The 17,331-nt window shown below is 37.3% G+C and overlaps 1 protein-coding gene across 2 annotated transcripts in view; it reads left to right on the top strand.

Moving 5' to 3' along the window:
* The first annotated feature begins 244 nt into the window (after positions 1–244).
* Positions 245–17,331, top strand: part of LOC145686240 (uncharacterized) — a 142,306-nt gene continuing 125,219 nt past the window's right edge. The window contains exon 1 of one of the 2 annotated variants that reach the window (XM_081759331.1): positions 245–489. In XM_081759331.1, the coding sequence (XP_081615457.1) occupies positions 402–489 (88 nt within the window). In that variant the 5' untranslated portion in view covers positions 245–401. The remainder of the gene's footprint in view (positions 490–17,331) is intronic. The other variant, XM_081759332.1, reaches the window with a different exon arrangement.

Genomic DNA, 17,331 nt, shown 5'->3' with positions numbered 1-17,331 from the left:
GATACTTACATCCGGCACGCATATCTACTTCCTCTACATTGTTGTCAATGCTTCTCATTTAGACAGAAATAGCAACAAATATAGTGAAATTTTGTCTTTCATAAATTGAAAAAGACACTAATAAGTGTGAAAACCCATTGATATATGATTTATATGCCTTCTCCCATACAAGGTATCGCACTACTAAGACGCCATGTTGTGATTTTCTTTTGTTTTACGATCACATAGCAATGTTGCTAAATCTGGAAACAATGTCAAGTTAATGAATGTTGCTGGAGGAAACTGAAATTTCAGTCAACATCACTGTCCTTTTTGCCATTTTATGGTCAGTGCATCCGAATTTACTTTAGTGTGCGTCACGCTCTTCACATGTTCTAAGCTTACATTATTGTGAATAAAATATGATTTTGTGTCGCGTGCATGGATTGTCATTAATTACAATTAGTGTAACATTTACGGTAATTTTGTGGATTCAAGTTGCTGAAGCAGGTAAAGAAATGCTTTTATTTTTCTTTATGAATTTTAGGTTGACTCATGATAAGTTGCTGAACTAGTACCCTACAATTTTGCTTCCTTTCTTAATAGAGAATTAGGAAGCATGCTGGTGGGAAGTCTAACGAGATAAGACACTTAATATCAAGTAGAAGACTATCTCTAATCCATCTGGTCATGACCGACATGAATTTTCGAAGGGTACTAAGTGTTGGAAATACATGTAAAAAAAAAACATACTAATTTGCTCTCAAATACTCTAGGATGTTATATATTTCGATTACATCTATTGTAATGATGTATGAATATGGGATGAAAATAAATGTCCCAAAAGTCATGGTGATTGGAACGAAGGAGACAGTGTCAATTATAAAGTAGGAGGGGAGAAAATAGAACAGGTGACTAGTTTTCGATATCTGCGTAGTATTATTAGTAATGAACGGGAACGGAAATAGAATGAAATATTATTAGTATGTGAACCGCAACGTGAAATAAAAGCAAGGATAAGAATGGCGAAAGAAGCCTTTAGGATTAAGAAAATATTTTGTGGAACCTTGAATAAAGATTTGAGAAAACGACTCATAAAATGCTTCATGTGGCGCATTGTACTGTATAGGTCAGAAATATGGAAATTACGCTAAAATGAGAAACGAAAAACGACTGGAAGCTTTCGAAATGTGGGTGTGGAGAAGAAGAATGTAGCAAATTAACTGGGTCGAACGGCAAACGAATGAGAGGGTATTAGAAATGGTAGGGGAGAAAAGAACAATTTTAGATGTTATTAAGAAGAGGAAGAGAAACTGGTTGGGACATTGGATAAGAAGAAACTGTATCATGAGAGACGTGCTATGGTGGCAGGAAAGAGAGGGAGGGAGCGAAGAATACAAATAATGGATTACATCAAAACCTCTAAATGTCTGCTTACCTCTAAATGTCTTCCTTCAAAACCTTTTCAACTCAAATTCCGTATTCCTAAGTAATTGTGCACCCTTAAACATTTCTGACATTATGAGCCCAAAGCAGGGGCGCCCGAAGAAAACTTTCCAGAGGGGGCTCATCTCCATGGTTGCTATATTACGTCCTGTATTTCTGGTATCTAATATACGTGATTTGCTATATTACGTACATATTTTCGTGAAGATCCACCCCACCCTGCCCTCCCCTTCAGACGCCCATGGCCCAAAGCAATTACTTTTAAACTTACGTAATATTTCTTATTTACGGTACATCTGCTTAATTTGATTAATGTGTTTTATTCTCGTATAAATTATACAGTTTTAATAGTATTTAAAAGTTCATTTAAATATTTGAACGTGTTATCTTCACTCCCGTAGAATTTCAATGACGTATTTAGCACCATGGCTTCCCCTTTGTAGGCATCCTTTATTTACACTACAAGTTACCTATAATGTCCATTTTAGATCTCTCGATCTAATTACAATGTATATACTGAAGACAACTAGTTACTTATTGTTGAATTCTGCATTATGTATGGCAACTGTCACCATTCAATTCACCATAGACCTACAGATTAACTTGGGATCCGAACCACATGAGCTCTTGCCGGAAATAGAATCTGGATCTCCCACGCCACGAACAACGAGAGAGCTCTCATTCATCCGCTTGTTCATCTCCTTTTGCACCATACAGTTTTCACAAAACTATTTTTCAAAGCCCTGTGTGGTATTTAAGTCATAATAAGTTGAAGCCCTTTGTAATAGTGCTTTCTGTTTCCAATAATGAAGTATAAATATTGTGCACTTCTGAGATGGTTCTTATTATTTTTATTTTTACGAAACAAAAAAATTGAAAAAGATCAAGTGCATATTTCCAGAAGTACTAGGTTCTTTTCATTTTCTTGCTTTACTGAGATAGTTCACCCACCCCCTCTTCATACAAAGGAGAAAACTGACGATTTTGACATTTTTGAAAATGAAAATGAAATCTTTGTTTGACGCCTACAATTATGCCCTCTAGGCTAAGGGAGACGATGCTTAAAGCAAGTGAATAATGATGGAAGAATTGGTGGAATGAGAAAGTGGGAGTACCACAAGAAAACCCACGAGCACAATGTTGTCCACCTCAAATTTACTTTGCCGGGCATCGAACCAGGAAATCTACGCACTCTACCATTGAGTCACCGTGACCCCTTTTGACATTTTTAATTTAATTTTTGACAGTTGCTGAAGAATTTTACGATTCAACTCATGTATTGATTACCCATAAGGAACCGGATTTATGAATCATCCTTTACAAACATACTTTTTATTCACTCATTAGTATTCAATCCGTGAGCTTTAAAGTCAAATCCTAGATGTTCTTTTGTAGATTTCTAATAGCACGCTATGTTACTCTTTCTAATTTTCAGGAATCATTAATAGAGAGCAAATAATAGTAATTTTATTTTGATTGTTGTAATAACTTTTAGTAATAAGAACCGCTGGAGCGTAGTTGGAGGTATCTACTACCAAGCGGATTGTGAGGGCTGGACTCATTTCTCGTCAGTGTTGCCACACCTGGTACAATTGTACCAAATTCAGCCCTTTTTGTTGTTCATCGGCCCGTTGGTACCACGCTGGCATTTTCAGCCCCTTTTGTGAAAAAGTTGGTACAATTCTACCCAATTCAGCACCATTCAACAAATACTTGTGACATTTTCAAAAGTGTCAGTAAGACTTTTCCTACATCTCACGTTACTCATGCTGTGTGTTGGACTCAAAAATGCTGTTGAGCATTCACTGTGTGACGATGCAGCGCATAACGCTACGAACTTTGAGAAAAATTCGAAATTCGAACTATACCGGGAAACATGTTGCTTGAAATTAAAGAAAAGAAGCACACACCCCATGAATCAAGTGTTGAATATTCTGAAGAAGACCAGCGTGTGCTCAAGTAAGTATATAATTTATGTGTCGTTGCAAAGACTCTACACCAAAACGTTTTTAAAAGTAATTTTAAAGGATGTTTTTAAAAAGTAATGATTAAAAAGAGCCCTTTCTTGACTTGGACTCTTGTAAGAAAGGGGCGGGAGTTCTAGAACTTCACCTCTTTTAGTTTCGTGTTATAGAGCCATGTATTACACTGGTATAAAAATTCAGCCCTTTTTGTTTCAATTTGGTACTATTTTTCAGCCCGCTCTAGAGGCAGCACTGTGGCAACACTGTTTCTCGTTCTACCCAGGGGTAAAAGTGTAGGGGAACGCGGAGGACGTCGTCCCCCCAATTCCATAAAATATCGATTGCGTCACCCCACTTCCTAAAAAAATGACAATGGGTAAAGATAGACAAGGGGGACGGTGTGACGTCACGCTTCCCCCTACCTTTTCAGATCCACTTTTACCCCTGATTTCAAGCATACAACAAGCACAACAAAAGAAACTGTCTTGGATGTAACAACCATGTAACAACTTTGATGCTACGACTAAAGTCTGTGTTGCCATTTTTACAAAGAACCAGTTTCCATCACTTGAACAAATAAATTATTAATACGTTTTCCATTTCTTTTATTTTTCATTTCTATTTTACTATTTCTCAGTCCTTTGAAGGGAAAATGTAGCTGAAATAAATATTTTTAGAAGGAAAAGGAAAGATACAACACCAACAAAAATCGGCCCATTCAGGGTAACGTTCGAAACTCATCTTTGGTTCCAGATTTGCTCACACAGCACAATTTCTTTAAACTCGTGAGCATACTTCAGTATAAGATCAAACAAAGTACGTAACTATAAGGTGTACTTCCTGGTTCTTAGGATAACCATAATGCATCCAGAAGCAGTTTCTATACAAAATCGAAATTTCAAGACCTGTAACCATGGATTCTGAAGGTCCGCAATAAATCCTTAGAAACTGTAATTCACATCACATCTGGCCATCTTGGCTAAGATCTGTTTACACAGCTCACAAGTAAGTATCATTGATAAAAGAAAATTTCAAGATTTCCATCTCGTGGTTGAATTGCATTTTAGTCGAGAACCAATTCCAAATGGGACTTGAATTGTCCTTCATGGCGACACACATATCTTCGGCAGTCAAGGTTTGTCGGATTATCACACTGCAGATGATGTGTGCCGGCAGCCAGCTGATTACTCCGTAGTTGGGAAAACGATATGCAACTTCAAAATGTTGGAGTATCCGTAATATGACTTCGCTCTGCGACGAAACACTAAGGGTACCACACTATTTTTTATATGGAACTACGGGACCATTGGTTTGTTTTCGACGGCATATAGCTAGCGAGTGATGTTTGTACGTGATGAAGCCTTTTATAGGTAATAAACGCGTACCAAAATGAAAACACCTGTCTAACTGATTGTTTAATTTGTAACGATAGGAATAGCAGCTACGAAAAAGAATTGTTACGTAAAGAACTGCTTATTTGTTGTGAACCTGCCTTCCATTGTTTTGTGAATATCGTATTTAATATATTTTTTACATTCGTTCTCAAATATCTACTTTTAAAAAAGTGAACAGGAAATACGTATAGAGGTATGAGGAAAGAAATTGATGTATTGACTTAAATAAATGTAAATTTCCTGGGTCAAGGATTATGTGTGCTAAACTATTTAAATCCTAAGGAGAAATGGTTCATTAATTTAAAATCAAACCAATTGGCTCAAATAACCTGATACGTTAAAATTGAACGAACTTCTAACATCACAAGAAGACGCTTTAATATGTCCTATCTGTACTTTTTGATATTCGTGTTGCTAGAAACGCGATATATTGCTCAATTTCTGCAAAATTTAAGAAACACGGTATTAGACGCTTTGCCGACTTCATCTAATCATTTTTTTTGAACGTAGACGGGGGGGGGGGGAGATTGGAAGCGATGCATACCCAACAAATTTAGATTATTTCGTTGTACTTTTATCAGCTAATCATGAAACACGTTTCTATTTTACTCCTTTAATTGAAACACACGGGTGTTATTTTAAAATATCTAAGAAGAATCATACACTGTTCATATGCCGGGCAAGGCAAATTAATGTTAATGATCCATTTCATTGAGGTGTAAATAAACAAATATTACTCACATAAATTGAACATTGGAATATTTCTTTCTGATTATAAATGTTCAATGTGCAATCCACATATTACATGACACATATAGTAGTCTAATCTATAATAAGATCTTGCGAAACTCTGTACGCTGCAGGCTGTCAAAATGGTTTGAAACAGGGGCGTCATTTGAGAATTGCAGGGGCAATTACCTTCATGAGTTTCAGAAGCGCATGCTTCTAATAAATCGTATACTAATAAAAAAAAATCATGAAAAGGTTGGTGGAAAACCTTTCTCCCTCTGCCGACAAAATCTGAAATGTCGATACTGGTTTGAAAATACATCGAGAAAATCTAATTATCAAGAAATTTTATGATTATTAGGGGTCTATTAATAATAATACGTAATAAAGGGACATAATAAAGCTGAAATACAATAGTACAATGTTTTCAATGTTGAGTATTTGTTTTACTCAACTACATATGGTTCAAGACTACATAAGGTATGGTACAGCCCACAGCTAAGGGTGCCCATATTCTGGTTTCCAAGGGGGGCAAGTATACGCGACATTTCAAATATAGGTTCAAATTTTGCTGTAACTAATGTAAAAATTCAATTTGTTTTCGATATTCCGAAGTACGATTTCCTCTAGTGGGGGCGAGCACCCCACCTCCCCCCCCGATGGGCGCCCTTGTCCACAGCGAAAAACCTGCAACACGAGCATGTAAGTTTATTGTGAAACGACGAAGTCTTTTTCTCCAAGATAAGTGTGCAGGGGAGGACGCCGAGGTTTCTCCTGGCGTGATTCGTGCATATGTATTTTCCTGGAGTTCTCTTTTTTCCTCCATCCCTTCAGAATTCACTTTCGTTTATTATCTGTCCTCTTATTCACGTGTTACATAGCAGAAGGATGCTGAACTCACTATTGTTTTCTATCGTTTTCATTTCCAAGTTGCTTTATTAGGTTACTTCGTAAAGGAAGAACAAAATGAGAAAATATGTGTTTTTTGTGAGTGCTTAAAGTTTTCCCATGGTTTCAATGACGACAGGCACCTACATTTCCAACTATAGAGAATACGTAGTCCCTAACAGTGCGAGAAAGCCGTCCAGAATGGGAGGAGGCATATGGTCGTCGTTCTCCGAACAAGGCTTACCGTTGAGTCAAGACATCGAGTGGTACTAAAAAGAATTTATAGCAGTTTAGGTGCATAATGCAACAAAGAAACCCTATGACAGACACTATTATGTGGTAGGCCGTATTGTCTCAACAGAAGCTAGTCTTGTCATTTGAAAGAGTAACTCTTATGCATGAAAGATAAACAAAACTTATAGAACCAAGCAAAATGCATCTCATATAGCCGTGATCGAACAAGAGATTTCTCGCGCCGGAAGTAGCCACTTTACCACAGAGTCACCGTGCTTTCTATACTATAGGAAAAATAAAGCAAATAAAGTAAGAAAGAAAACAAAGGGTGAGACGAGAGTGAACGATAAGCAAGCGGAATATGCAATATAAAGCGATTATTTGGAATGTTAGGTTACCAAGGTCAACTTTTCTTTCAGACAAAGTTGGTATCATACTGGAAAATCGAAAGAAACTTATCACTGTGTAAAAAGGCGAAATTGCCAGATCCTATTCATAGTAAGTCAACAAGTTAATAAAACCTTCACTCTTTTGAGCTAGGGCCCAGAAAATTCTTTAAAGAAGTGGGTATTTGTAGTGTACTAGTGAAGCAGAATATGCATTTTTTAAAGATATTTAACTAATAGGAATAATCTACCCTCTGTCCCTCACTTTTGGTGAGTTTTTGACTATTATTTACGGTAATTAATTGTGATGTTTCAACAAAAATTAAGCATCTAACTATGAATGTACTGTAGATTTTCATAGGGTGTCCAGTGGGAGCCTTAAACATACGCCAAGAAAACAACACTGAATAATGTATTAGGGTATCTTTCAGGGCAAATAATAGTTAAGGATGTTTTTCAACTCGACGGCATCTCGTAAAAGTGCATGTAGTCAGCATGTTTTCAGCAACTTTGGTACTAATGCAGAAGTGGTTGTCATGTGACAGACACGAAGCGCGTTCACAACTCGCAATGTGCCATATTGGTCTACATAAACGGAAAATGCACTCAGCAGGCATTTAGAAATAGAAATTAATTTCAGAAGCTCAAGACGACAGAATCTTCAGTATGCAATTTCTCCATATTTTGCTTCACTTTCGAAATAGTATAGGCAAATCACTCTCTACACTGTTGGATCCACTGGGAAGGTGGAAAGGACTAGTAGGACTTAAATTAGGATAGTACCAGATTTATTTATATTTATCCAGAGGCAAAAGTGAAGGGGAACGCGGGGGAACGCTGTCTCCCTACCTCCAAAAATATGTACGGCCTCCCTCCAATTCATATAAAATTACAATGGGCCAAAATAGACAGGAGGACGGCGTGACATCTTGCCATTATCTACTGACCCTTTACTTTTTCAGATCAACTTTTACCCCTGTATTTATCAGGTCATTGTTATCACAATATTAAAGGAGTTTGGTTTCCTAAAACTCTATTATAGCCTATGTGTTACGAACCTGTTCCGTTCCGCTTATTTTATAGAAGTCGTGATTTCAACTCTATTTATTTTCTTCATTTCAAGGAAGCCTATTAGTCATGTGAATTTATCACAATCTTCAATTAGTAATATCCATTTCAGTTTCTTGCAAATGTAGTCGAATGCCACATCTGAAAAGATGTAAATAATCCTTGACATTTTATGTAATTAATTGCAAATTCATTTATTTCTTTTCATTGTTTTAATGAATACAACTGTTCAAAAGCTGTTTGGTGCAGCGGTAAAAGTGAGGGGGAACGCGGGTGGACGTTTTCCCCCACTTCCAAAAAGTATCTATAGCGTGCCTCCACTTCCTAAAAATTACAGTGGGCATAGATAGGCACGGGGAACCGTGACGTCAAGTGTCCCTCTACCTTTTCAGAACACTTATACCCCTGGTTCTACCTTCATTCTACGGAGGCTCCGCTCAAGGGTTCACCTGGTATCTATAAAATGGATACCTGGGGATGTAAGGATGGCTCAAGCGTGATGCTATCACCTCCTGCATAAATCGAAAAAGAAAATATGACGATTCTGTTCCGGCGAAGCATACTTTACTTTGGTCTTCCTATCAACTTTTAATCTCTCTCAAAAATTTATAACCGTTGAACCCAAATATAATTGTTGATTATTTCCATAGGGAAGAAAGAATACAACAGAAGAAAAAAATACCTTCAGACGTAAATTATCTTCATTTATATACTGTAGCTATTTGTAATTAAATGCACTCTTAAGTACAAGATTGTGAGTCTATTATGGTTCGAATTCGTCTAAGGGTGATTGTGAGTCTATTATGGTTCGAATTCTAACGGTGATACATACACGGTACTCATAACAATGACACATACTCTTAACAGGACGCCCATACTACTTGTAAATATTGCATTGTCAATCCAACAACGTGACGTAAGCCATTTGTCCTATCAAAAATCCACAAGGGATAAACTGACTCTTGGGAGTGAAGGATTTCTTCGAAGATTTTTTTTGGGGCATGATGGCTCAGTGGTAAAGCTCTTATCTCCGGTGCTTGAGGTCCCTGGTTCGATCCTCTGCCAAGTAAGTTTGTGGTGGACAACATAGTGTCCGTGGGTTTTCTCCCACATTCTCATTCCATCAAATTCCTCCATATCCATTCACTTGTCTTAAATCATAGCCTCTCTTAGCTTCAAGGGTATAATCATGGGTCGTTAAATTGCATGAAGAATTTTCAGTTTTTTTTCTAAAACGCCTATTGTAATTTTGTTAATATTTTATATACATTTATTATAATTTTGTTCATAGCTCATAAACAAATGTTTTACACCATTTCTAGATTTAATTTAACAAAAGAGAATGAGAAGGTTGAGTGCGGTAATCCGTAACTTTTATTACTAAAGTTATCATGTAATATACTTTTAAAAATCGGAGTAGAGGGATCAATTTACCCCTCATTTATGACTGATTTTAACTCCATACAGTGGGCTAATTCAGAAGCCTGAAATAAATTATGATTTACATTGCATTAAAATCAATTTTCTTTTTCAAAAAAAATATACAGTAACTTTTTTTTTCAAATTGGGGTGTGGGGTCAAATTCATTCTTTCATTTTTGACATATTTCAACCCTACATTGAAGAATGAATGTTTCATATCTTGCTTTCATTATAGAAGTTGCTTTTTTAAACATGTGACTTCCTGATGATATTTCAGGTCTTGCATCCATGCATGATAACCATATATCTATATAGTTGGGTTTGCATTGGTATCATTTCCACTAAACGCGTTCCAGAGACCTATATTTTGTTTCATTTTGTTTGTTATCTACACGTAAAAATGTAAAGCAGTATTAGCTCAGTTTGGGGAATAAGTAAGCATATTTTAAAAATCATAAACAGTAAACTTAGTGTTTCTATTTATTATATTATATTTTTCTTTTCGACGAACAATTTTGTGGGTAAGTATTATATATATGTGATAAAGTTCCAAAACGGCTCTTGTCCATTTACAGAAAATCCCAGAAAACCGACAAAAACTGAATAATCTATGCGTTTGGTAGAACTCGATTTTTTTTTTTTTTTTTTTTTTTTTTACATGAACACACTGAAGAATTCCCAGTTCTACAAAACATATTTTTCTAAGTTTTGTGGGATTTCCTGTGAATGGACAAGAGCAGTTTTGGAAAGGGACTACTCATATACGAAAAGTTAACCTGTAAGAATCGTTAAACTTAATGGCCTTAATTTGTTTCTATTTTCCACTTTCAAGGTTTTTGTATTTTACGTTCCTAAGCAATACGGAGGTTATGAAGGAAAGAACCTACGATTAACATGGACTCCGAACCACGACCGCATCTCGAACCCGGTATAGGGTTGCCAGATTTTGTAAACGAAAAACCAGGACATCAATTTCAGGCTATATTTAAGGTCAGGGTTCCTACTCATTCGGTCAGAATCAATTAGTTATCCGTCTTTTCCAGGTTACTACTCACAATTTTTCAGTTCATTCTATACATAGTTAACATAAATGAAGCCCCACAAGGGATGTAAAGAATATGAAAAGGTAACAAGAAGAGCTGCTTGGAGTCCCTTATTCCGAATTCCGATTTATTATGTTTAACAGTTCCTAAATATTACGCCAATAAGGGTCTACGACACACCCTCCCATTTATGATGGAAGAGATATTTTTTATCTTTGTTGGGTCATCACCTGAGTCAGAAACACTACCCTAAAAGAAATACAAATTTAGCATTTAACAAGAAAAAATACATTTACGCTTTATTCAGAACGATAAACAAGAAGTAAATCTCTCTAAACATATGCAGGCTCTCCAAAAGTTCGGGAAAAAAATCCAGTACCAAAATTAAACAGGACACACCTTCAGTGTTCAACTGCCACTTCTTGAACTAGAGTAAGTTGTTACGGAATTTTAAACTGAGAATTACTGCAAATTTTATCGAATAAAGTAAAAAAATGTAGATCCAAAATTATACAATGCGTGCACAACATCCTTACTAGAAATATTGGTAGCAGGCGGGTTATGTCGGAAATTGTCTGATGGGGGCAATTGAGGTGTCAATCGATTCAGTAAGACCTAAGGAGTGTTTTAAAGTTGGTCTCATCACTTGCTGATGAGTAGTTGCCAAGATATTTTCATTTAAACTCTGACTGACCGTTTCTCACTGTTCCACAACATTGTGCTGGCTTCTGCTGCATGCGATACGCTTTAGAACCGATTTTCACAATTTGTGTATGGCTCCCTCCCCGTATACAAACCTCTGTATTTTGACCTTGAATATCTGGACCATTACTGATCTGCAAGAGATGAGACCAACTTCAAAACACGCCTTAGGCGCTACTGAATCGATCGACCTCTTAATTGTCCCTCTCAGAGAATTTCCAACAAAACCCGCCCTTTCATTTTAATCTTAAATATCTTGGCAACTGCTCATCAGCAAGTGATGAGACCAACTTCAAAACACTCCTTAGGTCTTACTGAATCGATTGGCACCTTAATTGTCCCCCTTAGACAATTTCCGACATAACCCACCTGCTACCGAAATATTTATTTACACATGGGAAAGTAAATTAAAAACAACTCAATTCTGTAATCGTTGAAGTGGAATTTCAAATGAAACTTAGATGTAAGACTACGGATCTAAATGGACACTCAGTAAGGTTACGGACACTCAGGTAACCTTCCATATTATTCTTACAATACTACTGCCGTGTCGTGACAAAACGCTGTAACTTTGGCGGAGCAGTTTTGAGAAAAAGAGCCGTAAAGTTTTCATCCGAAAATTTGATTTGTATCGTGTAGGACCGGTGTATCTTGACTTTGGAAACACGTGGTTGCATGTAATGTTACGTAAATGCATGTTGTGTGATTAAATTTGGTGAAAATTGATTGGTTGACTATTATTGCCTAGTTACATCGTTTTGTCGCTATAGCGCTGAGCTTGTATTTAGACTTACATCAATCTGTGGCTACAGCATCTACTATGTATCTACAGTTACATCATTTTGTGGTTACTGCGTACACGATTTAGCAGCATTATTTGAAATTGAATTCATTTTAATAGCAAATAGTACCTATTTAATAAATGAAATAACTGAAATACCCAGGCGTTAGGAGTACGTAATTATAATTTAGGCATAGGGACTTGTTAAGAACCCCACTTTTCCACACCGGGAAAGTCGTACGGTATAGAGGCAATTCCTATGTTAAATAATAGCGAGCTCACACAGATTCTTTGTTTCGTTTATTGTAATAGGCCTAATCGAATTTGCCTATGATATATACAACATATTTTGTGTTCAATGTGTTGGTCATGTTCCATTCACCAAGTATAACCAAATCGGCTTTCTATACACAACTTAAGATACCCGTGAATATCACATGTTTTCCTTCGTTCGTATTGGCAGCTCATGGCATACACAAAATTCACTCTTAAATGGTAACTGAATGTTTATTGCAAAATTGTGGGGAAAACTGCTAATAACCAAAGAAAGCCCATAAATAGACACACAAAATAAAATTGCTGAAGGATTGAGTATGCTATATTTGCTAGTACGTAATTTGAACGACCCTGCATGTTGATTTAGTTTTGTACCCCTTTTTAATATTTCGCTCGGTATGAACATATTTTCGTTACATTCCTTTAACATTATTAAATAAAACATTTAAGGTTATTTGCTACATCGAAATTTAACTGCCGCTAATTTCACCTTTTTTTGTAATGTCTTCAAAACAAATAGTAGTATAGGATAATGGATCCGCAGCTTACTAGACAATATTATTTTACATGTCATATCGTTGTCGCGGCTCACCTGTCTGCTTTCGCTGTGCAGCTAGTCAAAAAATCGCAAATAAATGACAAATCTATGAATAGCTACAAAACGGAAGCAGAGAGAAGTGAGTCAGGCAAAATGAGATTGTCTAGCAAACTGCGGATGCACTTTTTGTACTGTTATTTGTTTTGAAGATATTACAAAAAACTCTGAAATTAGCGGCAGTTAAATTTCGATGTGGTGAAGAACCTTAAAAAGAATATAAAACGAAAACCGAAGCTGTTCTTTGAAAAACGTACTTATCGATCACATACTATTCCTTCACATAATAGCGACAAAAAGGGAAAATAACATACAAGTGACCAAATTATCTGTCACAAATTAGTCTGTGCTTTGAAAAACTTATTTAAAAGAATTTACACACTAGACAGTTTTTTGATGTATCAACGTCAAATGTCACTTCAAAAATCGACGTCAACGACCCTGTCGAGATCGAAAACTCCGCTCGTGACAGGAAGTTTCTGAAAAAACCCTCGTCTGGTTTAAGGCATACTGACAGAGGTTGAGGAGATCCTCCTTCTTCTCCGCATTGATGCCTCTTAAGGATTCCTGCCTCGGCAGTGCTGACAGCAGATCTGGGCTTTGTTTCCCCAACTCCTTAGCAAGGACTCTCTTCGTGGCTTGCTTAAGATTGAAATCTCGCGAAAATCTTCTGCATCGTAGTCCTTTTTCACGTAGATTGCCAAACTACCTCTCCGAAATTCCACAATCTTCATGTTGCTGAAGGACCATCCTTTCGGGAGTTTGGCTTTCGTTTCATCCCGGAACAATATCATCTCTCTGTGGGACAGCGTTGCCGTCTTGAGGTTCCTTCGACTGGCTTGTATCGTCGACACAAAGTCATGCATGTCGTACAGGTCTTTTAGTCAAATTTTGTTGCTGATGCACGCATGCACGCTGTCGGCACTCATGTAGGTGTGACTTGGCTCCAGATATTCCAGTCGGATCCTGGAACAGGATATAGTGCAATCGTTGACGATTCGTAACAGCGCCCCGAAGAGGATTCGGTTCTTATTTTGGGCGCCGCAGTTGTCTGCAAACAGGTAGATGTTTTCCAAATCCCTGGCATGACCTTGGATGAAAGCCACGTAGGCAGACTCAATGTTGCTTGCCCTTCGCCCGCCTTCCGCTTCGTGCCACAGCACGCAAACTGCCTCCGCGCCTTGGCCAACCTGAGCAAACGTCTCATTGAACAGTACAAGTTTTCGCAAGAAGAAGCTGTCTTTGGTAGACAGTTTTGGCATCGAGAGCACTTTCTGCATATCGACAGTATAGGCTGACACACGAGTTTCTTCATTGCTTTGAAAGTCGTGCATGTGCCCCCGGGCCAGATCACGGTTCTTCAGGTGGGAGATCTGTTGTTTGCACAACGCGCACCCACAGGCTTCGCAGGAGTGCTCCTGCTGCGGCCCGTCGTTGTCGTTGTGAACGGCCAAACGATGTTCCTCGCATCTGGAACAGGCATCCTGGGTGGGTCTTGAAGTGGAGATATGGAGATCTTTCATCACCTCGTGGAAAACTGGCCAGCTGCATTTCCTTCTTTCTTTTTCCTTGCAATCTTCGAGGTGCTCTTCGTACACTTTCGACGCAGTGTAGATGCAGGGGAAATATCTCCTGTTTGGAGCATGCTCTAAATTGTAATGTGATACCAGCGGGTTCATCATCTCGAGCCTATTTGGACGGTTTGTTCCCATGATTCGGGGCGTTGGTCACGCCACTTTGATTCAGATTGAACCATTGATTGGTTTATACAACGGTGACGTCACTCTCAGACACGTGTAAAAACAGAGCATGCTACATTCATTTTTCAACCGAACAATGTAATCCGCGTTACATCGTTTTGTCGCTACAAAATGCACATTTACTACTTACAATGACATTGACAGAACAATGTAATTTCAGTTACGCAGTCGTTCAGTAGCGACAAAACAATGTAACTCGATTTGCATCGTTTTGTCGCTACAGACAGGCTAATTTCCTACTTACATCGAAATTTTCTTTGCTGTATTTTCAAAAGTATTTGACCCAGCTCAATACTGGGCCTGGTGAACACAAATATCGGTGGCGGGAAATTCAAAAATGCTTATAGCGACAAAACAATGTAACTCAAGTTACAGCGTTTTGTTGTGACACGGCAGACTAGCAGTTCGAAAAATGAAGCAAATTCTTCACATCAAAGATATAAAATACATAAGAGATCTTTCGGACTCTTGCATTAATTTGCAAAAATAATGTAGCAAGCAAAAGCTTAAAATACCTCTTCACAAGAACACGGGTTTTGTTAATACACAATATTTTTTCACTGGTGTAAATTTCTGCTGGCAAAAATTATGGTTTTATTACTAAGGTGTTCTAAATTCCCTACGTTACAGTAATGTTCGCAAAACTTCTTGAACTCTTTTCCGCTAGGTCGTGATGTATATGCAGTTGCCATTAGAATGATTTTCAAAACAAAAGTACTGAAGCCAACACTGGATTTTGCCATTTAAGCTCTGCTTGAAAATAATAATAGTGGAAATTTAAAACCACAAGTCGGCACCTTTTTCGAGTACGTCCAAGAAATGTCTAATGTAGCAGAATGGAAGTTTAACAGAATACAGAATACGTCAAGATATTGGCATCCACTCTTACGCCAACATCTTGATTTTTCCAACTTCACCAGTGTTGCCACAGTCCTAACTCTGGAGTGGGCTGAAAAATAGTACCAAATTGAAACAAAAAGGGCTGAATTCATTATTTTATACCATCGGGGGTAAAATATCGAGGAACGCGGGAGACGCCGTCTACCCACTTTCAGAAAATATCTGTGGCGTCCCTCACTTCTAAAAAAATTACAATGGGCAAAGATAGGCACGGGGGACGGCGTGACGTCATGCATCCCCCTTACTTTTTCAGATCCACTTTTACCCCGAGTGTAATACATGGCTCTATAACAGAGGTAACAGAGGTAAAGTTCTATAACATCCCCCCTCTTCCAAGAATTTAAACCAAGAAACTGTTTATTTATATTAATTTTTAAAAACATCCAAATAGAACGACTAAAATTTCTACCACAGTGCTTCTTTCTCGTCTCCTTTATGCGCGGCGTAGGTGCGCTCATCTAGCGTTATTTGTTTTCGGTATAGTTCGAATTACGAATTTTCTACACAAAGTTTGTAGCGTTATGCGGTGTAAGGTCACAGAAATGAATGTTCAACAACATTTTTTAAAGAGTCCAACACACAGTATGAGTAACGTGAGATACAGGAAATCTTACTGACACTTTTGAGAAGGTAACAAGTATTTGTTAAATGGTGCTGAATTGGGTAGAATTGTACCAACTTTCTCACAAAAGGGGCTGAAAATGCCTGCGTGGTACCAACGGGCCGATGAATGACAAAAAGGGCTGAATTTGGTACAATTGTACCAAGTGTGGCAACACTGAGCTTCACGCTCTCTTACTCACGCGCACACACACACACACACACACACACACAAACACAGACAATAAATATATATGTGCAGTGGCGAAGCGTAATCCCACAAGTAGGGTAGTCCCGACAAATTAATAATACAAGTAACATTTAATGTATCAAAATATTTAAAATTACAGTCAGAATTCTAATTCCTTATTGAGTTAAAAAAAACTACCAAATCTATTTATTTTAAAGAGCTTTCTTAGCTGTATTTCTAACATTGTTTAGAGTTGAATTTTTTGTGTATGTATACATAGTTTTTGTTGTTTTTGTTGTTTTTGTTGTTTAATGTAACAAGAAAGAATGAATATATAAATGGACGGAAAGTAATCTATTATTATTATTATTATTATTATTATTATTATTATTATTATTATTATTATTCAACAAATATTTAATGAGGAAAACACGCAATATGTATGATTGGAATATTCCTATTTAGCTCCATTACAAATATTTTAAAGTGCAGTTCATACTTTCTTCTGTCTGGATGTTCAAATCCTGCTCCCGCCAAGTGAACTTTGTGGTGGACAAACACCGTGTGTGTGGGTTTCCTCGGGGTTCTCCCGTTTCCTCCCACTTTCTTCATTAAACCATTTTCATTCATTTCTCATCATCACCGTCTCCTTTAGCCTAGCCGGCATGGGACGTAAAACTAAAAATTTCATTTCATTTTTTCTTCTGTCTTGGGATTTTCAGGGGGTTCAGGGAATTTTCTCCTCACTTCCTGTTTTCATATCCTGCATATGCGTCGTCGGCAATTCAAAACCTGCTATGTGCATTTTTATAAATTTTTCAGGAGAAACGAAAAACAGTATCCTGGTTAGATTTTTCGCTTTATAAAAGTGATGTTATAAGTAATATTTGATGCTGAACGTATCTTGATACCTTCTCAAGTAATAATAAATTAGAGAGTCTAAAAGAGTCTGAAAGCTGTACCAGATAATACTAT

Source organism: Thermobia domestica, chromosome 5 (assembly GCF_964235325.1).
Source record: "Thermobia domestica chromosome 5, izTheDome1.hap1.1, whole genome shotgun sequence".
Taxonomy (NCBI): Eukaryota; Metazoa; Arthropoda; class Insecta; order Zygentoma; family Lepismatidae; genus Thermobia; species Thermobia domestica.
Note: the sequence above shows the minus strand (reverse complement) of the source record. Positions and strands in the feature narration are given on the sequence as shown.